The sequence below is a fragment of the Etheostoma cragini genome, chromosome 14, assembly GCF_013103735.1.
Source record: "Etheostoma cragini isolate CJK2018 chromosome 14, CSU_Ecrag_1.0, whole genome shotgun sequence".
Classification (NCBI taxonomy): domain Eukaryota; kingdom Metazoa; phylum Chordata; class Actinopteri; order Perciformes; family Percidae; genus Etheostoma; species Etheostoma cragini.
This window is the reverse complement of record NC_048420.1, coordinates 17,611,989-17,637,886: the sequence shown is the minus strand read 5'-3', so window position 1 is coordinate 17,637,886 and position 25,898 is coordinate 17,611,989. Positions and strand designations below refer to the sequence as shown.

Here is a 25,898-nt window from a genome sequence, read left to right as displayed (position 1 = left end):
CAGGTAGCATGGAGAGCATATGTTGGGAAATAAAAATGCTTTATTTATGGGTCCCTAACTACTTCTTTAAAAATGTTGCCTAGTGGGCATGATACACTGTTGCTATGTTATTCACAGAGACACACAACAGGTTTGTACGCATTTAATTTGCAGGGCTTGTAAGGAGGGTTTGTGCTGTGACAAGTTGTCAACACATACCAGCTACAGTCTGCACTATTGTTTTCTTCACAGACAACCTGATAATCTAATTAATCCTGTTCCACCGCCCTACCTGCAGGTCATCTCAAAACCAAAGATGCCCTCTAATACACGTTACCAGGCTGAATACAATCAATCATCAACTGATTATCTGAAGCTACAGTAGCAAGCGTTAGACACTATATTTAATGTTTCAATGTTGTAAAAGATGGGAAAGAAACAGGATCAGACAAAAAAATGTAGCCTATTATATAAGAATAATCAAGAATATGATTTAAATGACAACCTCTTCTTGATATTATAGTGCCGCTGCGGCACAATAGATACCAATTATTTCAAAGTTTTAAAGTCCCTCTCTAACTGGCTTTCTTGCATTTTTGGCCATTAAGAATAGTTGGAATTAGAATTATATTCTTACACTGTTTCTCACTGGTTAAATATATTAAACTAGCCTGAATTTGTCTTCTAAAAGTACCGTAGGGACTTCTGCGGAGCTCCCGGGAGACTAGTTTGGACCTCCATGACAGGAAACATTGTATCTGAGTTAAGGCTTTGAACGCGCTTATTGGACTGACAACCCAGCAGGACTACCTTCATAATGTTGGTTTTAAAGATTTGTGGACTAGACTCAGTAGCCTACAGTTTTTCACAACTTGTTTTTCCTCCTGAGAGCAACAAGCAAAGCAAAGGTAAATATCTCCCTCTACTGACTCTTTACTATAATGTGTAAAGTTCTGCAGTCTTTGAAAAAAAAAAAAAGTAAAATATATAAATAAATATTCATTGTGGATTCATAATGTCATCCAAGAGTATCCAACAAAGCTAAGATGACTTTTTGAGACACACTGAGGTATCACACGTGTATATTACGGAGAGGGCACACATTAATTAATATTACCACTGCAGGCAGACAGACTTACAGATTTTTTTTAAATTTAGTTTTTAATAAAACCGGTGAAATGTAATATCCAGTCATTTTACCCTAAGCTGTGCTACACTACCTCATGAATGTGTGATCAGCTGGCCGCTCCATACATAACATCCAACACACATTAAACAATAAAATGAATTATTTCGGTTTTATTAAAATCCCTTCTTAACTAAACTTCTTTACTGAAAAATGTATATACCTCTTTATAATCCTTCTGACAGAGAATGCAGAAGGAAAGACAGTCTTCTTTAAGGTCCATATGCATGTATAACATATCTACATGACACTTTGTTGTAGTTGTATATTATTTCTATATTTTTTTGTTTTTACTGTTTCTGTATTAATTTTATGTAAAGTGCCTTGTTTTTCAAAAGCACTATATTAATGTTATGTATCGTTATTCTCTAATAAATCTAATAATTCCCACTGCTAAACCTACCTAAATGATTACACCTACAGTGTAATGCAATCCCACATCACGAGAAAGCCTCAGAAAAATCACAAAGCTGCTAAATTGGACTGCCTTAAAATGTAGGCTAAGCTACATGTGTTATTGTTGTGTCCGCGCCCTGTATGTCTACATAAGCTTGGCCTTATTCACAACATGGCTTTTCTAAATAACATTTTAGCTCATATCCTGGACGTTTTCGGTCCCCATAAGGCTTCATAGGCCTAACACAACATTTTGACGTCTGTCATATCGCGTTTTTGTTTAGAAATGAATTAGTTTTAAGATGAAAATAACTTTGAATACAAACCAAACCTTCCCTACTTCACCCTGCACACACTATTTGCTGAAAGCTCCATCCGTCATGTTGCAGCACCAGGAAATGGAGGAGTTGTGATGATGATGAGTGTCGCTGTAGTCGAGAAAGGCAGCAGAACTGGGAGTGGAAATCAGCAAGCAGCTACAGGCGACAGCGACAACTTTAAACACATTGCAGGTAGTTTCTGCAGACTTAAAATGTGCTACATTGTGATATTTGAAGCTCTTAGGAAACCAAAGTTAGCTTTGTTTGACCTTTACGTTGCGTGAGGAGCTTCTACAATGTTTAATCCGCCAATTACTGAATGGGGTTTGTAGCGGAAGATGGGCTTGGCTAACCGAGTTTCGAACTCGTTTTTGTTAAGGAAATTTAACCTTTTGCTTTATTCGGCCATAACTTAACAACGTATTTATCTCTGTTTACTCTTTTAAAAAGGTCTCGTGCATCAAAAGGGGAAAATGAGCGAAGCGAATCAGCCCAAAGTTGAACTTTTTGTGAAGGTAAGTGACTGAATGAGCCCCCCTCCAAACCCCTCAAAGTCTCGACATGGCGGTGACAAGTATTTATTTAAAGCTGAAGATATTGAGATTTCTTATCATATTTTATTACCCTTCTCACTGTATTGCTATTAAAATTGATCATCTTACACCGTCTTTTATTTGGGGACATAAAGTCACCTTGCACTTAAAGTCACATTACAGCATATACTATATTCGTGTCAGTTACCCCCTTGGTTGACTCAACCGGGCTTATACTGTACATTCCAGGAAAATTAATCTAATTAAATGCGCGTTGACATAATGGGCAGGCGACTTTAATCTATATTTAGCATGTCAGGCAGGCTAATCTTATTTTCTTTGAGCCCAAAACTCCAATACAATAAACATGGCTTCCCCTCTTGGCCTTACATAGTGAGTCCTCTGTATGTACATTTGCAACACCCTCTACTTTTTTCCCTCTTCATGGGTGAAAGATGCTGTTGTAACGTCTCTAAAGTCAGCCTCTTCATCGACATCGGATACCTTTAATAACATATGTACATAATAGTATATATAAGTAGCCTATAGTTTCACATTGGTCTCTGTAACAGAAAGTAAGAGGTTTCCTGTTTTACTATGACTGTAAGTCTATACTCTATGCTGTTCATGCCACATACAAACCTTTAATGGGATGTACAGTGGAATGATTTAAGATTTAATATGACTTTCTTCAGCCACATAAGGAACACTTTAAATCTGGATGAGAATTTCTTGAGCAGCATACAATCTCTAGGGGAATTCAAGAGTGAATTATTTTTATTTAAGAGAGCAACTAAGTAGTAGGCTAGATTCATCATCAATCTACTTGCTCCATTTATTAATTGATCCAAACTACCAATACAGTATCAAAAATAATCAGTTTACCATGTTATCAATCAAATAATAGCAGAAAATCTGTATATTTTAGAAGTAACTATTTTGACAATCATAGTCATTTTTCAACTAAAAAACAAACATTGCATCGTTCCATCTTCTCAGTCATAAGCATGACTTCTTTATTCTGTGATACCACATGATAATAAATATTATATATCATTTGTGTTTTGAACTGTTGGTTGGACAAAACATGACTTTTAAAGACCAAAGAAATTTGTGTTTTTCCACTATTTTCAAATTTCTAAATAAACAAATAGGGGCATCCTGCTCAGTTTATGATGTAGTCAAGTTTGTTTTACTTTTCTTTTTGATTCATTTTCTTTTTTTCTTTTCTTTCTCTGTTGCTTTTCTTCCTTCTGTATTGTCTGTAAACAAAGTCAGGACTCTGCACGAGGTTTCCAATTAGTTAAAGGTTGATGGAGGGTGTAGTATTAGTCTTTGAGTGCTGACTTTGCAGCTTCAGAATCAGAAAAGGACTTATTGCCAAGTAAGTAGCACTTACGAAGAATATGCCTTGGTTGTTGGATGATAAATACAGAAACAAATAACATGTGTATTGAATAAAACCATTTAAGATTAAGAAGAAAGGGGCTGTGTGGATGTGCAAACAATGCCCTTGGTTAAAGAGTAAAAACTTTTTTCTTTTTTTTCCACACAAAAAGGTGAGAAAATTCAACAACAAAAAACTGCAAATAACTGCCATGGCCCCCAGATGTGCCTCGACCCATTAGCACCACATAAAATATACATGTAAGCAACAATATGATAAAGATGAAATAATATAAAATGTTCTTGTGTGCCAGGCAGGGAGCGATGGTCAGAGCATCGGCAACTGTCCCTTCTCCCAGCGTCTCTTCATGGTGCTGTGGCTGAAAGGCGTCACCTTCGATGTTACCACAGTGGATATGAAGAGGTGGGTGTGGGTGTGCGTGTGCGTGTGCGTGTGCGTGTGTGTGCGTGCGCCTGCACATTCGTAACAAGGGGACATTTTCTTCAGATTTTGACTGTTAGACGATATAAAGCCGCTTTGGCTTTTTCTTTCAGTGACAGCTGTGGATGTCTCAAGTTGCAAACATGAGTAATTTCCTGTGGTTTCAAATGTTTTCCTTTTCCTTCTTCCATTTTTTTTCCATCTCTCTCCTGATGTTTAACCCTCTTTCTTTTCTGCTGAATGTCTGTCTCTCTATTTCTGACTTTCTTTCATTACCGTCCACCTTAGGAAGCCAGACATCTTGAAGGACCTGGCTCCGGGTGCCCAGCCTCCCTTCCTGTTGTACGGCAGCGAGGTGAAAACAGACACCAATAAGATAGAGGAGTTCCTGGAGGAAAATCTCAGCCCTCCGAAGTAATTACTCAATGTGTTTCCCAAATGTTCTTCTAATTTTTCAAATATGTCCTACCTTCAGCTTCTCCGTTTTGAAGAAGTTTTTTTGCCTTATGTGACTGTAAATTGAATATCTTTGGACTTTGTTAGACAAAAAAATATTTGACAACATTGTGAGAAATGTTCACTTGTTTCTGACATTTTTTAGACGAAACAATGAATGGATTATAGTTAATTACATCCATTTGTTTTACTTGTCTCCTATTTTGACTTCTTGTTAATTTTGTGTTATCCTGTATTAATCTTATTTGTCTTAGCCTTCACATTCCATGCACTGTTCATTCTTGTAACTGTATGCTTGTAATGTTTATATGTCAATAATCATCAATTTCTTTGTTTGTTTAGGTATCCCCGTCTGGCTGCTCGTAACCCAGAGTCCAACACAGCCGGCATGGATGTTTTCTCAAAGTTCTCTGCTTATGTCAAGAACTCAAACCCTCAGGCCAACGAAAGTAAGTATATCTAACATTCTGTCTTTCTACAGGACAGGACACAAAACCAGCAGGGAGCATCTGAGTTAATACCATTACGGTCTGAGATTTTCTGCCTCAGTGCAAACAGGTCCCTTGCTGCTCTCCGGGTTTAGCCACTCTGTGTTAGGTGATCTCACTGGAAATATCACTGTTGTTGGGTAAAAACTGTTTTTTTGTTCTAGTCTCTTATTTCTTTAAAGATCCCATGGCAAAGACAAGGCCACATCCCAAGCCTCCACCTTGCCCCACCCTTTCAAAAGCTACAGACTCAGAGTGGCTGTAATTCTGCACCAAGGCTGAATTTTGTGAAAGAGACTTCAGATATGGCATTAGGAGATCACTAAGGTCTATATAAAAACATCCAAATTGCACCATGTCATGGGATCTTTAAATTAAAATTTAAATGAAAAATAAAATTAATTATACTGAAATCAGCTTAGATTTGCACATCTGTTTTGGAGACACAAACTATCCCTTTATCGTTGATTAAACACTGTATTAGAGTATTATTTTGTGTGTGCACATGTACTCAGATCTAGAGAAAGGCCTGCTGAAGGCTCTAAAGAAGCTGGACGACTACCTCTGCTCACCACTTCCTGACGAGATCGACGAGAATAGCGACGATGAGCTCACTTCCTCCTCCCGCCCCTTCCTCGACGGCCAAGAGCTTACTCTGGCTGACTGCAACTTGCTGCCTAAGCTCCACATCGTGAAGGTAATCTTCTGTTTTAAGCTTTGCAGCATTAGGGGCCTCGGATGAAAAGATTATAATGTTGAGTCCAGGTTTTGGTCTGAAATTAAAGGCTTGTTTCCAGCATGTTTTGTTGTTTATGTTTTTTACAGTCTTGCTCTTATTCTCTCTTTAGGTGGTGTGTTTAAAATACCGAAACTTCAACATCCCTCAATCTCTGACAAACCTCTGGAGGTACCTGAACGCAGCGTATGCCAGGGAGGAGTTTGCCTCTACCTGCCCGATTGACGAGGAGATCCACATTGCCTACTCCTCTGTGGCTAAAGCTCTCAAGTAGCAGCACAGCGGGATGCACACGTCATACACCAGTATAAAAACTCACCTCCACACACTCTGCAAGCAACTTGGTCAATCTGTTTCTCAAGAGCCTTCATTGCATCATGCATATGTCATTTCTTGCAGCTTTAAAAGTAAATATGACCTTTTTAATAATGTTTATTCATGTAGTTTGCCAGCTTTTTGTTTGCCAAATTGATTAGTTTACATCAGAAGGGAAATGAGGAAGCACAGGAGTCAGATAAGCTGATGCAAAAACAAATACATGCACACAAACAAGAGTTAGCTGTGTTAATGATGGATCACGTTGCTTGCAGACCCCTCCATACACACACACACACACACACACACACACACTTAAAACTACAGCCTTGCTTGTACGCAGTGTTACCATCCGTAGATACACACTGTAAAGTTGTTTCTTGATGACGTTTTTTTACAGTATATCTTTGCATTTTTTGGGGGGGGTCAAAAGACACAAAGCTGCCTACCAGATGAAACTTTCACTAGGATCTTGCAAGCCTCACACAAACTTCAATTGATTCAACTCTTATTGTCAGGCTTAGTATGAAGGAAGTTGTTAATTTAGGTTATGAACATGCTTACCAGTGCCAGCTTACCTGCCAAAGTGTTTATTTCATTACTGAAGGACCAAGACATTTCATTTAGTAGTTGAGGATTACAAATATTATTAATACTAATTTTATTAAGTGGATATAACGGCTTTTTATTCTTCATAGTTCCCCTCAGAGAGGAAGTGGGGTGTTTTCCTCAGCGGCCTGCGGACGGAGTTGCGCTTTACGGAGGTAGAGCTGAAAACAGAGACAGGAAACTATTTGAATAGACTCGGGCTTCCCCTTTCTGCGCTCCGTCAGCAGGCGTGAAGGATTATTAAAGATTACCCAATTTGTTTGTAATCTGCTGTCGGAGCCTTTTAACAACAGTTTATTTTGTTCCGCCTGTCATATATGAAGGATCCTTTTTAGTGTGATACAAAAGAGGGAGATCAGATTGTAAGTGTATTGAAGTGGCCGGGGATGAAGAAGTTAAAACTGTTAACTGCTAGTCCTAAATTGAGCTCAACGGTGGCTGCCCACTTTTGAAGTGCTCTGGTTACGGAAGGGATTTTCCCCATACAGTATTTCCATTGAAGTTTTATAAAATGCTTGTAAATCAATGTCAGAAAGCGTTTTAAGCCTGGAACCAAGCCAGCCAGCTACAAAATGAATCATGACCACAAAACATTTTATTTGGCGTAAAAGAACATTACAAAAAAAAGCAAATAAAAGCAAACGGGGGAAAAAAACAGCAGGAAGTTGCATGTAAACATGCACAATGTTTAAAGTGAAAATCACACTTGCAGCTTTAGCTGCCCTTATATTAATTAGAAATATAAGATTGGCAATTGTCAATACATTTTTTATAACATTAATTCACAACAAATACCATTAAAATATCAATATGAATTTATTTATGAATGAATTATTCAACTTTCTCTGTGGGCTCGAGATCATGCAACCCTTCTGAGGATGGATTCTTGGGTCACAAATATGCTACTTTAATTTCGCAAATGCAAAGTAGTTTGCTAATACTGCAGGGTTATTTGAAACAAACATCACTCAAACAGGCGCAAATAGTGGGTATTTACATTAGAGGGACAGTGTATTTGGGAGGGATTCAAAATAAACTAAAGGGCATATGTTCATTGTAATAAAAGGAACATGTCAGTCAGTGTACCAATGTAACACATTGGTATGTTTCTGGCTCTATGGTTTTGGTCTTTTTATGGTGTTTGCTGACAAAAATACAGTTAATACATTTTTAATATCACCAGACTTATCCTTAAATAAAAAACTGTGTATACTTAGTGAGTGCAGGCTGTCACTTAACTGTCATGTAGGGCTGGGCGATTAACTGAAAATGTATCAACATAAAAATTCTGAAGCTGTTGGATAATTTATTCTTGTTTATAGGCCTACTTTCTTACTGCATGGAAAGCAAAATGGAGGATAACTCAGAACAGAGTCCGATGTCCGATTTAGGTCGTATCGTGCAGCCCTACTGTCATGTGTCACCAGTATAATGCACTCTTGTTAAGTTTCCAAATCTGAAGTAATTCTTGTAAAAGTGACTTGAGCTTGAACTTTTAACCAATTACAACAGGCCTGGTCCGACTGTTGCAGTAGTTTGTGTAGACAGCTTTATTAACTTCATGGCAACTAATCAAATTACCATTAATAGAGGCTGTTGGCAATTAAGACTGGATTTATACAGTAGTTATGATGTGAGCCCAAGATAGCCTCACTATCTGTCATGTCTCTCAGATCAGGGTGAAGCTCTGTAAAATAAAAAATTAAACCTAAGTGCAATTACAGCCGTTTTGAAAAGACACGCTTGTACACAGATGTTAATTATTCAAAGCATCTAGTGTGAGCACAGTTGGTTAATTTTTTAATGATTTTAATTAAATCCTTCCTTGGGGTGTATTGCAACTGTTGAGAGATAATGTATATTTTATATTGACTGAATTGTTATGGATTTCATCTATTTTCTAAAAATGGACCATCGTTTAAAGGGATCATGTCTGAAAAACTTCTCCAAGTGTACATGTTTTTCACTTCTTACTGTTGGATTCAATACCATTTCAGGGACCATTTCATTAAAAAAAAAGTTGATATATTCATTAAAATGTTACTTTAGTTAGTTTTTCACTTGTTTTCTCTTTAATTTCATATCATGTATTTTCTTTTTTACAATACCCTTATTGTGCTTTTGACTCATTTCCCTACAATATTTCAACTTTTTGTTTTGTCTGTTTTCATGTCCTGTAGTCAAAAGCAGTTGCACTTAAAAGTCCACAAGAACAAAACATACAGTGGTGTGGACACTAAACCAGTAGATTTGAATAAACGGAGACAATCAAACTAATAGCACAGCGGAATTGTATGTTCTACTTTAAAGCCCTTGTTAAAGACACATTAATATCCCAATAAAGAAATATCTTGATAAATGAATCAACAAATGACAGATGTGTTTTTATTTACTAACCATTTTGTAAAAACATTGAGATGGTCAAAAAGATGCAAGGTTGGTAGTCTATACAAGCATTACGCTCAAAGCATAGACAGCAATGGTTGTAAACATGTCAAGTATGGTAATTAGGCTGATACATGGCCAAACTAAAGCTATTGCCAAAAAAAAAAATGGTATGTATTTTGAGTTTCAAACCATTTAGTATGTCTTGTGGAGTTTGACATGGAAATATGAATGTTCAAATGTTTCACCTTGAAGTGTATTTTAAGGATTTCTCATCCATGTTGTTGGTATAAAAATTCAAAGTTAATTCTTGACAATGGAAACAGAAATGTCAGTAGCTGTATAGGAGCTTTCTATCCGATCACATGCTCTTCATCTGTAAACTACATTCTGTTACATTTTTTTTCTTATTTCTGTCTGCTGCTGCTGTTTCAAAAGTCTAGAATGAACAATGACATTTTAAGCCAAAACGGACAAATAGTCTTTAAAGTGCTCAGGTTCTTTTTTGGTTGGATCATCTACAGCTGAGCAAATTCTCATCAAGTATTACCACTGAACAAGTCTTAGTGGTTTATTTTGACCTTTCTAAAAGAAGTGGATACAATGAGTAGGAAAATATCAGATAATAGGGCCCTCTGAAAACCCCATCAGCGCATCACTAATGCGACATGTTCCTGGTGATTCTTCCCTAAAAACAGGAATTTAAAACCCTGTTGTCTTACAATGCATGCTCACGTGCCTGTGAGTGTATGCGTTTTCCAAGTTACCTACATCGTTTGATATTCAGTGATAAGCCCCCCCCCCCTTACATGTTTAGGCCAGCAGGAGATTGAACGCAGGCAGCAGGCAGAGAGCAGCTCCTCCCCAGCTGAGGGCAGCAAAGGACTCAACCCCGTTACACAGGTTGGTATCACAGCAGATGTTTGTGTAGTTGAAGTAAAGGCCTGAGGCGTATTTCTGCCCACTCACACCACACTGGGACTGGACAGCACAGCTCTTCTCGTACATTGTCACTTGCAGAGCGCCTACGAGAGAAAAGAGAGGAGTTAAATTATATTCTTGCACCAAAGACCTAGTCTAAATTTGTCACAATATTAATGCTGATTTTAAAATAACACTAAGAGAATGTGAGTGCATTTTGGCTGATTTTGATCTCAGTCATTTACCAAATTGCACACCACAAAGGTGGTGGACATTGAAAGATTGTCCCACATGGTGCTTACACTTAAAACTGCTTGAGCACATAAAAGAAAAAGGGTTTTTATCCTCTGATGAGAAACAGTGAATATTTTGCTCCACCCATACAGCCCTGAGAGCTATTTTAGAGATAATTTCATTAGTGAGCTGACAATTGGCCGGATGAGAAATGGTGCTGAGTTCTGATTCATTTAGTAATTTGTCTCATTTTGTTTTTATACTTGTGGAGTTGGGACAGAATCAGGCCTGTGAAAAGGCCCTGAAAGACTTTGAATTTTTATTTTAATAACCAAAGCAGCAACACTCAGAGATCAGACTGTAAATGTTTGGCCCTGAAAAATTGGGGTTTACTAAGTTATCTGGATAACTAACTCAGACCAGTTTTTTTTACATCTTTGTTAGATTATCTCTAGATTGGAGAGTTTTTTGGATTTTCCTCGCCAGTTATTCAGATAACTTAGTAAACCTGCCTCTCAGCACTGGTCTGGTTCACATGATTTTAAATAAAAGATTGAAATGCAGCTTTAAGAGCATTTGGCCTATATTGGGTAAGCAGTGAAGTTATTGTAACTACCAAAAGGACTACAGTGTCTACTGTCTATACATTTCTCTGGATATTGGTTTAAACGGCCTTAAATTAAAGATGATAGTCAGCACTTTATAGCTAAATTCAAAACATTGTCTTAATATTCATGTTATACACAGAGTACACTCTACAATTCTCAGATCTGTTCCCAGACAATGTTCAGGACAATGAGGATTTGGTCACCAAATTGTGACTATCCTGCCCTAGATTTCCAGAAAATAATCTCATCTACAGGCACAGAAATAAACACACACACACACACACCCACACACACCCACACACACACACCCCACATGCACGTGCACACACACAGACACAGACGCACACAGATCTGGATCTCACCCCGTTTCCCTATGGCAGTACTGGATAGGCAGCGCTGCCCGGCTGGACACTCCTGAGGAAACTTAAAACAGTCCAGAGGAGAGATGGCCGGGAATACACATGTGTAACAGGTCAAACAGGCTGAAGGAAACAGTGGGGAAAAATATAAAGAAACGTGGGTGTAATTGAATTCTGACATTGATAATCTGATTACAGTTGAGAGTTAAGTAGCTATGGCCAAGATACGTCCTGAGTGGGACCTTGTACAGTAATCATAGTTAATTACAGTTACAAATAAACTTGTCAGTGCTGTCTGGGTGCAAACTATGAAATATAGACGTATGCAGCTACATACAAAATACATGGTTGGAGAAGACCTTAATGATTATTCTTTATGCAACTTTAGTTTCCAGTTTAAAGCAGTTGTGTCACAGTGCCATCTCCTGAAATATCAAGTCTGTTCAGTTTCTGTGTTTCAATGTCCCGAGAGTTGACAGAAATTCACGCTGTCTTCTTTTATTTGCAGTGAAATATTATAGCTAAAAAATAAATCACATTAATTTACATGCTTTTTTTATTTTATATGTATTACTTTTTGTAACCAGGCAATTTTTTTCATTTATACTTTTCACTTAGTATACTTATTTTTCACTGCTTATTTTTATTATGTGCAGTTCAGTTTCCCATAATGACCCTGCCTCAAATATAAAATAAGTAAGACATTTCAGTTTTAGTAGCATATCACTGAACACACATTTTACAATAAATTTACAATTTTTTGAATGTCCTCTGGTAATAATTCCAATCAAGTTGAAATAAATGAACTACAAACCTGCCAAAGGTAGACAGCACAGGAGTACAATCACAAGTTTTGAATGAGACATGATGCGTCCAGTGAAAAGTCCTCAAATTGTTTTCAGGTAATAATTCAAGAACGTCCAAAAATCTGCCTCTTGGGACGTTACAGCTGTCTCATTACACTTACTGCTGAGCTGATGCGTCCCCACAACTCATTCTTAAATTAAACGTCTCTTTGTCTTGGAAGTCCAAGCCTACACGGTCTGTCTTGTTCTTCTGCTTTTCTTCCACTGTATTTTTGATTAAGCGACTAAGTGACTTCTCAAATTTAGTTTAAATTGTGACCTAAAGACTTTTTCTCTTAGTCAATCTTGTTCTTCTTGTCTCCTATCTTTTGTCTTGAATGCCTATGTTACTTGGGCAGTCGCTGTCTCCTCCTGAAAACTTCTAATTTAATTTCGCCAGGTAATTATGATCAGATGACAGTAAAAGACGGATGTTGGGTTTTGCATTTGGGAGGTGTTCATTTTATACCACATGAAGTGACCCCTCCGCTGAATGAGATAACTGTGTTTGCTATTATTTTTCAGTGATTTACAAGTATACACAGACTTTCAGTAAAAAAACAGTGGGTATGAAATCACTTTTATAACCTCAAACTGTTCATGGTAAATATGAAATGTTTTGAGTCATTGTGATTGAAAAATACATTTCATTTGGTGGAAGCAAAAACAGGCCATAAAGATTTGAATCCTAGAAACAACTCCTGCAAAATAAGACATACTTATTTATGTTGTGTGTATATGCGTGAGAAAACAGCAAGAAAGGTGCTAAGAAATCAGAAAAGAAAGACCACTAAAGTAAGCACAATGGAGAAAGGGGTCAGCATCTTAGAAAGAGAAAGAAACAGAGAGAAAAAGTCAGCATGTCAGAAACAGTCAGTGAGTTGGAGAGCGAGGCAGTTTAACTGAATTATCCTTTAGGGCGTAATGGGAGACATGAGGGCAGCATGCAGGACGGTCTGCTGACAGCAGTCTTGTGATGGAGTGAGCGAAGAGCGCTCAGACTGAGTAAGCTGTTTACCGGATGAATAATTACACAACACAGTCAAAAAGACAAAAAAAAGTTTAGTTTGCACATCTGTCCTTTTATGCCCATATATGCTGGTGACTTCACTTTCTCAAGCAGTATTTTGTTTTCATAGTTCGACTTTGCATGAGCTAAGAATAACAGCCTGTTCCTAGTTCATATTATATGGATTTCTTATCCAATTTGTACTGAAAATATTTGATAGAAACATAAGTGTTGTAAAAGAAAGACTTTGAAACTGTAGATGCAAGGCCCCAAATGTGAGTGAAACAATACAAAAACTTAAAACTGACAGTTAAAAAAACAAATCAGCACACACTTTTGTAAGTGTGTGAATTAATTCTAAGAAAAGGAAGTCTAGTTGTGCCAGCTGTATAAGAGTAGATGTGCTTTGTAGGGGAGGGGAGGACAGCCAGTGTGAAAACCCTGCTGATGCTTTATTTGACTGGGATTTTTTGTGTGCTGGCTGAAGGATCTCAGAGAACAGATTATGTTCTTTAATCCTGTCTGTGCCCTCCACCCCCCACATTCAGCCACTGCCACTAGTACATCAACCACACATTTCCTGTCTCTTTTTGTTCCTCTGTGTGCAGAAATACACAGGTAATTTGTCTTACTTTTTTCATTGTCACTGAGGTTGCCTCTGTATCTCTGACTCTGTCGCTGAAAAACAACCCCTGGCTGCAGTAACTTAATCTAGTCAGTAGAAGGGAACATTGTGCAGCTTTATGAGTCCAAAACGTGTTTATGTAGACTGTGTTTACATGTTGTACAAACCTCCAATGTCAATTGCCAAGTTTCGGCAAACTAAAGCTTGATTACTGGTTAACATGATGCACAAGACTGCTCAAAGTATACAAATCTTTTTCTTTAGTGTCTAATGAGGTCGACATGTTAATCCAACAATCGCAACATCACTTGACCCAGATTTCAGGAAAAGACTGATATTTTGTCATTATGTATGTCACACAGACAAAAAACAGACAGCAATGATGGCTCAGTAATAGGTGTTATATGACTTTGAACAGGAGAGGAGAAAGAATATATTTCCAAGGCAGAAACAGGTCTGCTGATACAGTATCTGACCTTATACAATTCATCAGGATTAAGGCGAGAGTATTAAATGGGAGTCCTTAATCCTGAAAAATCTCATAGAAATATTCCAATCTGTCATTAGTCTCTCATTACCATGGAAAGCAGCCCCCTTTGTGACCCCAATCTTTGTGCTTATGTCACAACCATCGATATAGAAATGGCCGCAACAAGTTTAATTCTTTACCTTAAAGAAGACATAAACTTGGATCTATCACAGACTGTTAATGATGCAGTCTATGATCTATGTATCAACTTTTTAAAAACGTAGCTTGCTAAGTAGGCTACTTTATGTAATAACAAAACGTTATCGATTTTGTACTCGACGTTATTGATTACTAATGTGTAGCAACGCTATTGACAGCCAATACAACACAGCAACTGTGGTGACTCAAATCAAAGTTGATTGAATCCGGACAGGACGTGTGTGGGAAGGGGGGAGGGGCTGGGATGATGAAAGCGAGTGTCTATGGAGAGGCGAGCTGCATGGAAGGACCGGAACTCATGAGATTTGGATTTTACAAAATAAAAGCGTGACAGTCCCCACGTGTCAACCTTTCAAAGCCTGTACATATAAGGAACTGCGTTTTTGTTAGCGTGTTCCACCATTGTGTTTGAGTTTTATTACATTACGTATTCAATTTAAGAAAGTGAAATGTAGTGTACTTTTCTCTACCCTATGTAAGATTAGATGACACAACACCCTTGCACTATGCTCCATATTTAAATATTTTTTATTATTATTATAAATAATTTATACTATTATTAACTCTTTGTTCACTCATGCCTCTATATTGTTCTGCTTAGAGTATGTATATATTGTATATATATTAGTGTGTATATTTTTGTTTTGGTTGTTTTGTGTGTAAGCACAGTGTGAGCAACGATGTTCCAAAGAAAAATTCCTCCGATGTGTCCTCATACCTGGCGAATAAAGCTGATTCTGATTCTGATTGTGAAGTCTCAAATTACGTGTTTCTGTCGCCGTCTTATTTTGAAATAAGTAACCGGATATGTACATGTTCAAAGTCGTCAGCTTGACTTAACATGTAGTTGGTCAGCAGAGTAGAGCCAACGGGAAAATAACGGGAACGGGTGTTGGACGTTAAATCAAACGAGGGCAAACTCACCGAGCGTGGAAGCGGCGACCCTTAAAACACACAACGTTAGGCTACAACGTAAGTCTACATCTTTATTTGCAATATGTGCAACTTCTGGGAGTGTTGGGGATAGTTTCCTTGTTAGGACGATGTGGAACATCATCAGAAGTATTTGGGAAGAACTGCTGGCGGTGCACACGGCAGCCAAACACTCAAGATGTTTGGATATGGGATGTGGTTTACATTTGGTTTATATGGTTTACATTTATTAATGCTGCTGAATAACCCCGACTGAGACAGTCAGAAAGATTAGTTTGTGTCACTCTTTTTCCGTTTCTACAATGTAAATATTGCAGATTATATCAGGAAAAACACTGTTTTCCAAAACGTAGCCTGTCATTGATCTCAGTAGGTATCACACTGTGATTTGATAGGAAAGTCTAACTTGCAAGCTAGTATTTTTTTTATTTTTTTAACAAGTTGGATGTGCTTCCTTTTGTAAAGGAATGAAGTGAATATCAAAGCCCAGAACTTGTTGTATTAAGTTATTTAGGAAACATCCTGTGTGGAAGTCCCTTTCTGCAGCCTCACAGTGGGCGACTGCTGCAAGTTACAGGGAAGATGATGAAAGGGCAATTGTCCCAAATCTAACCCTCTGCCCTAACATGGAAAGGCTTTGCACCATAATGCAGGAATAATAACGTTCCCTTTTAATCTAACCTTGGATAATACTCCTTAGTCTACTGTCATTTGTGCCATCTGCTAGTTCAGCTGCTCTTTAAGGCTTTATAGGTGATAATGTGTCTCCTTACAAACTAGCAATCACCAATTCACACAAGTGCAATTCTTTAGCTACACACTTCATTTTAATCTCAGAATAAGGTCTTAGGTATTTAATCTTTTCATGGTCTTGAGCGGTTTGTATCCCACAGAGGAAGGGATACAAATGTGTCCCATTGTATCTGGCTTTGTTAATGTGTGCATCTCCCTCTGTCTTAGGCTGGCATCATCTGCTTCCATTTCCTGGCGTCTGCAGATGCAGGAGTAGCCAGTGGAGAACTGAAATGAAAGAAGCAGCAGAGAGACAGGGATGCAGATGCTCTCCATGTTCCTCCTGATCCAACCCATTAGCTCAATTTAGGTGTTTCTTTTTCCCAAACTAGACTGTGGAAAAGTTGCTAACACACATTTATTTATAACTTCTTGCTGTCTTCCGGCATTTTTGCAGAACAAATACTTATACTTGCTACCACTCTTTTATAGACGGACGGTTATTAGTTTATTGAAATTATGGCAAACATGTGCCCGTACGGCCGCTTTACCCACGCCGTGGTGTGGGGCATCCCAGAAACCTTTGGGAAAGCAGTGGGAGATGGTGGAGAGAATGGGGAGACCACTGTGGACCTGGCCAAAGCTCAGCGTCAGTTTGGTTGCCTGACAGGAGCCCTAAGGCAGAAGGTGGGCCTGCAGCTGATCGAGATCCCCCCTGACCCCGACCTGGCAGAGAGCTGGAGGATAGAGGATGTGGCAGTCATCCAGGGTGACACGGCACTCATCACCAGGCCCTTCAAACAGCAGAGACGCAGTGAGGTAACACAGTGGAGAGGAAAATGGTCTTAGTTTGGCGATTTCTGCACCCGATCCTCTGATGATGCACTTATTCTTGCTTTGTGTGATAAAGGGCAGTGAGTAATAGCCATTAGTTTCAGTTCGTATCTGTGTGGTTTGAGAATGAACTTGACGCAGCAGTTATAGTTTTTCTTTTTAATCATATAGTTATATTATAGTATAGATATATAATTTGTTTAAGTTTCATCTATGTCTCACGGTCCAAAAGATCCTTGTTGATACTCCCAAACTTGAGACGCCCAAACTCAAATCCCTCTTATGCTATCCATGTTTTCTTTTGCTGGATTGTGGTGTTGGTTGTATATAATATTTTTATATATATATATATATATATATATATATATAATATTTAATTGTTAAAACTTTATTTCTGGGGTCTGCAATTTCAGAAACATTTACCTAAGTATCCTTGCAAAGTGATCAAATTTGGTAATAATTATAGGGAAACTCCCCCCAATTCATAATTTTTGTCTAACCACCTACTTATTCTCTCTAAAATTTATAATGTACCAAATTGCATAGTTCTTTTGAGGAAACAGACACATTATATATAAAAAAGAAAAAGCATTGCACAGGTTCCTTGAGTGCACCTATATCAAAAATCATTATAGTTTATGCTTTGGAACTTGTTAGGCAGTAATGTAAAGTTATTTTTGTGATTATATAATGTATAGATAAATGGAGAGTACAAACTGTAATGCATACAGTCAAATTCTCATACTGAATAAAGTTGAGCATGAATGTGTTGCTCATGTTACTTGCTTCTCTTTGCTCCTCATCTCTCCAGGCGGAGGCAGTGAGGAGGGTGGTGTCAGAGCTGAACCTGACTGTGGTGGAGATGGGGGCTGAGGAGGGGGACTCTGGAGGGGCCACGCTGGAGGGCAGCGATATCCTCTTCACAGGGAGGGAGTTCTTTGTCGGCATCTCCTCCCACACCAATCGCAGAGGGGCTGAAGTGCTGGCAGACACTTTCAGGGTAAGAGGCATGGAGATAAGGTGTAGCAGTGACGGAACCTCTACAGGAAGCAGACAGTACTTTTTATACTGTTCTTTGCTTGAGGTCTTCTGTCATGAATCCATGAGTCTCTGAGTAATAAAGGGTGTTAAAATGGGATGATATACCAAAAAAAACACTGCCAGTTTAATAGTTGCATGTATTGGTTATGGTATGAACTTCTAGCATTGTCTCAGTACCAAGAGGCCTGTCAGAAAATAAACCCAGCTGCCAAAGTGAGCAGATGGCCATTTGCTTTGTTGCATTTGGGAATTATAGTCTGGTAACATTGATGAATGAGGTTGTTCTCTTGGCCAAATAATGGAGGCCGCACGGTGGGGACCTTCGGCTCGACACGGTCCACTTATAAGTATTGATTCCTCCACTTCTCTTAAGTGCATTTTACACACTTTGCGCGCGCGTGTGTATGTGGAATTAGTGTAGGTGGGAGGGCTCAAGTGGTCAGAACGAGGGATGAAAGAGGATAATTAAATTATGTTTCAAAATTGGTAACACTAGCATTTTTCATACTATACAATTTGTCATTCAAAAAATTCAATATTTTACAAGTACTTTTAACATATTACATACATGTTTTTATCATTCTTATAAAAACACTGTGGCAGTTATGGTGGAGCCTTAGCTTGAAACAAAATCTATGTATTTTTTGCTGGGGAAGGCACTGTTGGTTGGTTAGTCCACCATTTTGGTCCAGACTGAAAAATCTCAACTATTTGATGGATTGCCATGAGATCTGGTACAGATAATCATGGCGCCCAGAGGATGAACCACCTTTGGTCAGATATGAGCTTGAATGAGTTAAACCTTTTAACCTCCATTGGTTCAGGACTTTGCTGTTTCCACTGTCCCCGTCTGTGGCGGAGCCCGTTTGAGAAACATCTGCTCCATGGGCGGTCCAGACACAATCATCATCAGCAACAGTGATGGCGCCAAGAAGACACTCAGGGTAAGTGTATGTTTGTGCATGTGGTGTTAATAAATAAAAAATAATATGCGTTATCTTTTAAAGGAATAGTTTTACATTTTTTTGGAAGTACACTTATTTGCTTTCTCACTTTTGCAAAAAGGGAAACTATTCCTTTAACATCAAAATAATGGGTTAAGCCTTAAGGTGCAGTCACCAACACTGCAGCTAATATGTTACTTTAAAGCCTCATAAGTGATGGGGGGGAAAAAAGGAAGGACCATCCCAAGCAAAATCCCAGAATGTGTTTTTGAATTCTGGATGAAGGGTGATTTATTGATAAATATATTTGTATACTTTTATATCCAAAAATATGTGTTGTTAGATTAAGATAGCATCATGAATATCAAAATCATTTATCTCTTTCCATCCACATCAACATTATTATCTATCATACATAATGCCTGTTTCCCTTCTCACTGTCCTAACATGAACTGTTGAGGTCACATTAATAATAGCACTAATGTTGCCTTTGAGTCTGTGTGTAATGCTTGGAGTGGTCTGAAATATTTGTGTGTGGAGCAGTCAGGATGGTGCACAGTAATAAGTGTGTGTTTGTCTCCAGATGATGGAACAGCTGACGGATCACCACTATGAAGTGCTTACTGTTCCAGAGGAATCGGCAGCAAACTGCATCTATATCAAAGGTCCGTCTAAACTGGACTTCCTGCTCCACCGGCCTGCAGAGGAATGTCCTGACAGCGTCTCTGTGAGTACAGATGAGGCTTCAATTTTTCATTGTAGCCTACAGCCTATGTACAGCAACATTACCGATACAACTTTTTCCAACAAACTTTATGATTTTATTTTTTTGATGTCACTTTTTTCGACATGCTATTGCTGTTTTCAACATACGTTTAGTGTCACACGGGCTCAGTGGTTACTATTTCCAACAAGCAACACTTTTACAACCAGTTCAGGCTGGCAGTTTTTTTTTCAACATTCCAACATATACTATAACGTTTAAGTGGGTTGTATTTATATAGCTCTTTTAGTCTTAACTACTCAAAGTGCTTCTACATAGTACACGAACCATTCACATAAGGTGCCACCTGCTCAGATAACCACTTACACAGTTCAGTATCGGGTCAGTGTATTGCTCGAGGACCCTTTGACATAGGATTGCAGGGCCTTCTCCATCTTTTATTAGCAAGTACAGTCTGAGTAAAATGTTCCCTCCCATCTGTCTGCAGGCCTTCCAGAAGCTTCAAGATTACACCCTCCTGCCTACAGCCTGTAGCGAGGCCTCAAAACTGGGAGCGTCCCTGTCCTCGCTCTGCCTCCTCATCAACAGAAAGCACACATATTTCTGAAATCACTTCCAACCGTCAGTATGTACACAGCATTTTATCTGCACATGTTCATGGTTTATTTCTAGGGGGAAAATAGCATGTGAGATTCTCAGCAACTAGTTTCCTCGCAAAATTAACAACCACTTAATACTGTACTGACTTTGGCTTCTTTTTAGAGGTTTTAAATGTTACCCAGACAATTTAAAAATGTCACTAGCTTATTAACAAGCAACACAATTAAGCCAGTTGGACCTGCAGATTTGTAACGTACACCATCTCTTGTCCAAATTGGTATCAGTGTAGCTGATTGTATGGAAATGCAGTATCAAAAAACATCTGTTTTAGCTGTGTATGAATTTGTAGCAAGTTTAGTGATGCCAATAAACACTTTGAAGACATTTGGCTTGTGTAGTCAGTCTGTTTACTGTTCAGGAACCAAAACTGGTGTAGAAATGCATTAAAAAAAAACTTGCACCATCAGAAGAAATTTTGACAGATTTATTTGTTAGAAAGTTTATTTAACGGTTGGACTTAGCAACTCTCTCCAACTCATCCTTCTTCTTGATGGCATAAGAGTTAGATGAACCCTGAAATTAGGAAAAACTGGCAATTTAATATGCATCAATATAAACAGACCAAAATTGCTTGAGAATCATGATAGAAGTGGATAAACGGTTACCTTAGCTGCATTGATCAGCTCATCAGCCAGGCACTCAGCAATGGTCTTGATGTTCCTGAAAGCAGCTTCTCTTGCTCCTGTGCACAGCAGCCAGATGGCCTACAAGACGAGAGCAGCATATTAGGGACCGACATATTGACTTTGAAATAAACACTGGCTGGTAGTGTAATGTATCTGAGTTGGTGATTGACTGGGCCACAACAGACTACAGCCAATGAATAAGCAAAGATATTTCATCTACGAGCACTCTAGCACACCAGGACAACGGGAAGTATCCAGGCGTGACTCTAGCCTCGCCTTAATGCACAGCATTTAAACTATAAAAGCAATACTTGAGCACATTTAGCTAATTTACCACATATGTGAAAACACCACCTCATTTAGCCGGGTCTGAGGTACAAGGTTCTTGTTGTAAATTAATTGTTACCTGGTTGACTCTGCGGAGGGGCGACACATCCACTGCCTGCCTCCTGACGGTACCAGCACGGCCGATACGGGTGGAGTCCTCACGGGGTCCACTGTTGATGATGGCGTTCACCAAGACCTGGAGGGGATTCTGTGGACAACATTAAAAATGGTTATGTTAATTGATTAAAATTTTCATGACAGTGGATACCAACAGAAACCTGGCATGGTGTGTTATCTGCCAACAGTAATTTTAATAAATGCTTCACTTCAGTGACAAACATTTAACAGTAATTTACAAATTTGGGAATTTTACATTTAAAGTATACAGATTGTAAAGGTATCATCAACTGTATAGCAATTGTAGTCTTTTTTACTTAGTTACTGCTTGTGTTTTCTTTAACGCTCATTTATTGTTTTTTGAGTGATACAAACTGGGCGATCTGTGGGTACTTGAAACTAGATAAAAATTGATTACTGTAATCTATTAAAAAAAAATTGTGTAAAAAAGGTATCTTGTGTATTATTACAGTTGGAAATGTTTCTGTTGCTCTTAAATTTATGTTTGTGCGGATGCTCCACGCATAACTTTCGCCGTAGCCTACGTAAGTTTATACTTGTGCGTCACTCAGAGAATAGCAGGGCTAGCATGTGTGTGCAAAGAGGGTGATCATTTAGGAATGAGTACTGACTCTAGAGTCATAGGAGTTGTGGCTCCCCATGCTTTCTAACCAAGGTGTGGAATCTGTAGCAGGGAAAGTTAACTCTTCTTGATTTCATGTTTAAGGAGTAGGACAATCTGGTGTAAGGGAAATGAAACTACCAAGCCACGGCCCAGCAGAATTCGTCACAACGTCTTGCGTACGCAGCCACGGCATGTATTTTAGACAAGCATAGTTCAAGCTTTAATCATGCTACACACAAACAAGAGTGAGAATTGTTGTAAAAAGTGGCGCATACCTCTCCTGTCAGAAGGTGGATGATCTCAAAGGCGTGCTTGACAATGCGCACAGTCATCAGCTTCTTGCCATTGTTGCGGCCGTGCATCATCATGGAGTTGGTCAGACGCTCCACGATGGGGCACTGGGCCTTACGGAAACGTTTGGCAGCATAACGTCCTCCAGAGTGTGGCAGGTACTTTGCGTACTTCTCTTTCACAGCAATGTAATCCTGCAGTGTACATAGGGTGTTTTAAACATCCTGGTTTATACAGATTTACACCCAACATTGTGTATGTACAGTATGTATCAAGACTTAGTGTGTCTGAGTTGGTGATTGACTGGGCCACAACAGACTACAGCCAATGAATAAGCAAAGACATTTCCTCTACGAGCACTCTAGCACACCAGGACAACAGGTCAGTGTCTAGGCGTGACTCTAGCCTCGATTAACATATCAAATACAAACAATTTTTCAGCAAATAAAGTAATAAAGAATGAGGCAATTTTTTTTAAACTAAGATTTCTGTGTCAATCAATTGCAACAAGCAGCAACTACCTCTAGCTGCTTACCTGCAGGGAGATGTCATTGATCTGGACATCGTCGGTGCTCCACTTCCCAAAGAGTTTGATCTCCGGGGACTCGGCCACAGCTGGGGCAGTCTCCCACTCAGTCACTGAGGATGAAAAAAAGAAACAGTGGTTACTAGTTTGGTTGATATTGATCACATTACGCAACACTTGATCCGTTATTGTCACATTTTATCAATTCTTAATGTATTTATACGTAACGTTCTCACAATTTTGATAGCTTAGCTACATTGAAACGCTAAACCTGTTTTCATCCTAACATACCCGAGGTAACGTATCTACACACTATGATACAGAAGCCTAAATATCGCTCTTTAGCATAGAACATTTGAACACAACGTTATGATTCATAGTAAAGTCTGAACAGTGGCGAAAACACGGCCACATTTTCACAGCAGGGCCCGAGTTGAAGCCTGCTTCTCCAAAGTAGCTAGCTAAGCAACGTTAGCCAACGGTCAGTAAGCCTGACAAGCTAGCGAACACTTTAACAGAGGAGGTAATTTCTACTGTAAGAACATGCCAACGCTAAGTATACTATACTAAAAGTACTGAGATGTATTGAGGTAGCCGATTCACATGCCGCATCCACATGTCCCAAAAGCTAGCTACATGCTAACACTAAGCGCCGTCATGGGCGCATGGAAATTCTTACGACAAATAAAACATCCTAACAGAAAATTAAAATGCTTATTTCTTATTTCTCGGACAAAGGGAGTCAGCACCGCTTTTAATTAACCAAAAATATTATTATTAAAAACATATGAAGCGAGGAAAAGGTGAATTTTTCACTCACTTGTGTCTGCCGTTCTGTACCACACTTCTCTGAGACGGAAAAGGGCCTTTCCGAGGCGCCGCGTGCAGATATCCGGTGAGCTGGTGGGTTTCTTCCGGTGCGCACAACTTAAAGGGAATTGTAGTCTTTTCTCTTACAATGGTCTGACGCAAAAAGTGTGTAGTTTGAATAAATAAATGTGCTAAAGAAGATGGAAAATAAGTTATAAGGACTTTTGTTCTTACAATTGTTATGTATCCTTATTCTGTCATAGCACTGTAAAATAATATTCATTTAATGTTTGATATATAAGATATACTATAAGATCAAATAACTACGATCATATTGTAAGACAATGATTGTGATTTATAAACATAATAATTAACATAACATAATCACATAATGATTGCAATTTCTGACTTTTGATAAGTATCTACTAAATTAAGTTAAACAATTGCAAAGATACAGTATATACCGACCAATTGGAAAAATAAAGTTGTCAAAAAAATTCTACTTGTAAATTTGAAATAGTAAAATATCATAAACAAATATAAACAATCCAAACATAGTAACAATATATACGTTAAAATAATAACTTATATAACTAATATAATTTATAATAATAATAAAATAAGAATAAAGAGTCAGTTAATTCCGACCTTATTTTTTTAAGATGGCAGTTTTTTTTTTATTATTATACTATTGTCTTAACTTAGACAAAAAAAGATGTTCAAAACTGTTTTTATTGATATTAACAATTGACATATTTACACTTGCGGACCAAAAACTGTAGAAATTTAAGGATTGTAGTCAAAATAGTTATTTCTATTTAAGTTTTCAAAAATTGTCTGTAACCACATTTACTGTTTTTAAAGCAAGAAAACTGAACAGAGAGGACATTCCCTTAAATCCATAAGGTTAACGTGTACAACTAGCCTAACCTGTACAACTAGCATACATTAAACAAAAGGATGCAACAATATTGAAATAAAACTGAAAATTTAACAACTTTATAACAGTTAAAATTACCTCGTCTTTACCATTTCCCTTTTCTTTATCTGGTTAAACATTGTGCAGTGCAAACGTTTTTACCCATTAAAATTAATTTCTTGTGTATCAAACAGAAGCTATTTCCATTGCTTCGCTTTGTTAAAGAAACATCTTTAAAATACATAAACATCCAATAGAATGCAACTAGTTAATAGACAATAATTCCTTTTCCAACAAACAGACAATAATAAAGCTCAAAGGCCTGAGATATCTAAATACGATGAGAGGTTAAGAGCGCCACGTACAATAGTCAGGTGGACAAGTAAACACTAATATAGCACTGCCCCACCCCAGCCACTCTACATCCACCCCTCCATATCATTATTTTTAGCACCATCACTACAAAAAAGGCAGTGTGTCGTAGCACTTCGTATGGGACATTTAACATTGAGGCATGAGGGGAAACTTTAAGGCTTAATCTAATAAAGCTCCAAAGCACTGCATGATAACGACAATAATCTTGATATTCACTATCAGATGTACACTAAACAAACACTAAAAAAACTAAGAGGAAACCATGAACCCCCTCAAGGTTAAAAATGAAGAGACATAAATTACTGCATTTTAAGATGAGCAGGGCATTGAGTTTCTACATGTGGACAAGATGAGAGAACGTCCCTCAGGCACTGTTTTGTTGTGTGGGGTTTTGAGGTATGTTCGACCAAACACACACACACACACACATGGATATATATACTGTATGTATGCAGGCTGGCTTTCATACAAATAAAAGGGGCACGTCACCAAATTTCTACACACGAGTTATTTCAGTTGTAAGGGACTAGTCAGGCTGTGAAAACAGTAAAATGTCTCCAACTCTGCTACAATGATTTTTGACCTTTCTCATTTTAATCTCTCTCTTACAAGTCCCTATACTTACTGAAATGCAATACTAAAGTGCTTGGGTGCTCCTTTAATGTCTGATTTGCTTTATTTAGCAAGTTTATGGGAGCCTTCTCATTTGTTGCTTCTGACAGTTTGTGCCTTGTGCTAACTTTCTGACAAAGTACCTTCAGCAGACAGAGATGTGCTGGACTGGTGCAACAGCAGCAACACGGTTTAAAAGAAGTAATTAAAAGGACTAGTTTAACATTCTGGAAAATATGCTTATTCAATTTCTTGCAGAGTTTTAGTTTTCAGACTGTGTAA

General features: G+C 38.2%; 3 protein-coding genes, 1 long non-coding RNA gene and 2 other non-coding genes across 6 annotated transcripts; 2 read left to right on the top strand and 4 right to left on the bottom strand.

Moving 5' to 3' along the window:
- Positions 1 to 1,832: 1,832 nt before the first annotated feature.
- clic1 (chloride intracellular channel 1) lies at positions 1,833 to 6,471 on the top strand. Its single transcript, XM_034891286.1, has 7 exons — positions 1,833 to 2,073; positions 2,332 to 2,396; positions 4,115 to 4,224; positions 4,531 to 4,656; positions 5,041 to 5,147; positions 5,702 to 5,883; positions 6,035 to 6,471. The coding sequence occupies exons 1-7, from the start codon at positions 1,974 to 1,976 to the stop codon at positions 6,194 to 6,196; spliced, it is 852 nt and encodes a 283-aa protein (XP_034747177.1). The 5' UTR covers positions 1,833 to 1,973; the 3' UTR covers positions 6,197 to 6,471.
- Positions 5,248 to 25,888, bottom strand: LOC117956314. The gene is made up of 3 exons (XR_004659228.1): positions 24,907 to 25,888; positions 19,180 to 19,184; positions 5,248 to 5,260 (listed from the first exon to the last, which is right to left on the bottom strand). It is a non-coding gene; the product is annotated as an uncharacterized LOC117956314 (long non-coding RNA).
- On the top strand, positions 15,333 to 20,472 carry ddah2 (dimethylarginine dimethylaminohydrolase 2). Its single transcript, XM_034891285.1, has 6 exons — positions 15,333 to 15,492; positions 16,414 to 17,004; positions 17,831 to 18,019; positions 18,885 to 19,004; positions 19,588 to 19,731; positions 20,216 to 20,472. Exons 2-6 carry the CDS (start codon positions 16,705 to 16,707, stop codon positions 20,333 to 20,335), a joined length of 873 nt encoding a protein of 290 aa, XP_034747176.1. The 5' UTR covers positions 15,333 to 15,492; positions 16,414 to 16,704; the 3' UTR covers positions 20,336 to 20,472.
- On the bottom strand, positions 20,792 to 23,845 carry rps5 (ribosomal protein S5). Its single transcript, XM_034891301.1, has 6 exons — positions 23,721 to 23,845; positions 22,910 to 23,013; positions 22,359 to 22,568; positions 21,421 to 21,549; positions 20,994 to 21,092; positions 20,792 to 20,901 (listed from the first exon to the last, which is right to left on the bottom strand). Coding segments are annotated over exons 1-6 (612 nt in total). The 5' UTR covers positions 23,722 to 23,845; the 3' UTR covers positions 20,792 to 20,832.
- Positions 21,160 to 21,291, bottom strand: LOC117957383. The gene has a single exon (XR_004659502.1). It is a non-coding gene; the product is annotated as a small nucleolar RNA SNORA3/SNORA45 family (small nucleolar RNA).
- On the bottom strand, positions 22,654 to 22,786 carry LOC117957384. The gene has a single exon (XR_004659503.1). It is a non-coding gene; the product is annotated as a small nucleolar RNA SNORA3/SNORA45 family (small nucleolar RNA).
- Positions 25,889 to 25,898: the final 10 nt, after the last annotated feature.

What these genes read in the sequence shown, in the direction of transcription:
- clic1 (XM_034891286.1), top strand. Translation starts at nt 1,974, where the DNA reads ATGATGATGAGTGTCGCTGTAGTCGAGAAAGGCAGCAGAACTGGGAGT. An exon ending in AAACCCTCAGGCCAACGAAA is followed by an intron (nt 5,148 to 5,701) that starts GTAAGTATATCT and finishes ACATGTACTCAG; the next exon opens with ATCTAGAGAAAGGCCTGCTG. An exon ending in CTAAGCTCCACATCGTGAAG is followed by an intron (nt 5,884 to 6,034) that starts GTAATCTTCTGT and finishes TTCTCTCTTTAG; the next exon opens with GTGGTGTGTTTAAAATACCG.
- ddah2 (XM_034891285.1), top strand. Translation starts at nt 16,705, where the DNA reads ATGGCAAACATGTGCCCGTACGGCCGCTTTACCCACGCCGTGGTGTGG. An exon ending in AACAGCAGAGACGCAGTGAG is followed by an intron (nt 17,005 to 17,830) that starts GTAACACAGTGG and finishes TCATCTCTCCAG; the next exon opens with GCGGAGGCAGTGAGGAGGGT. An exon ending in GCGCCAAGAAGACACTCAGG is followed by an intron (nt 19,005 to 19,587) that starts GTAAGTGTATGT and finishes GTTTGTCTCCAG; the next exon opens with ATGATGGAACAGCTGACGGA.
- rps5 (XM_034891301.1), bottom strand. An exon ending in TCAATGACATCTCCCTGCAG is followed by an intron (nt 22,569 to 22,909) that starts GTAAGCAGCTAG and finishes TGTACACTGCAG; the next exon opens with GATTACATTGCTGTGAAAGA. An exon ending in AGCTGATCAATGCAGCTAAG is followed by an intron (nt 20,902 to 20,993) that starts GTAACCGTTTAT and finishes TCCTAATTTCAG; the next exon opens with GGTTCATCTAACTCTTATGC.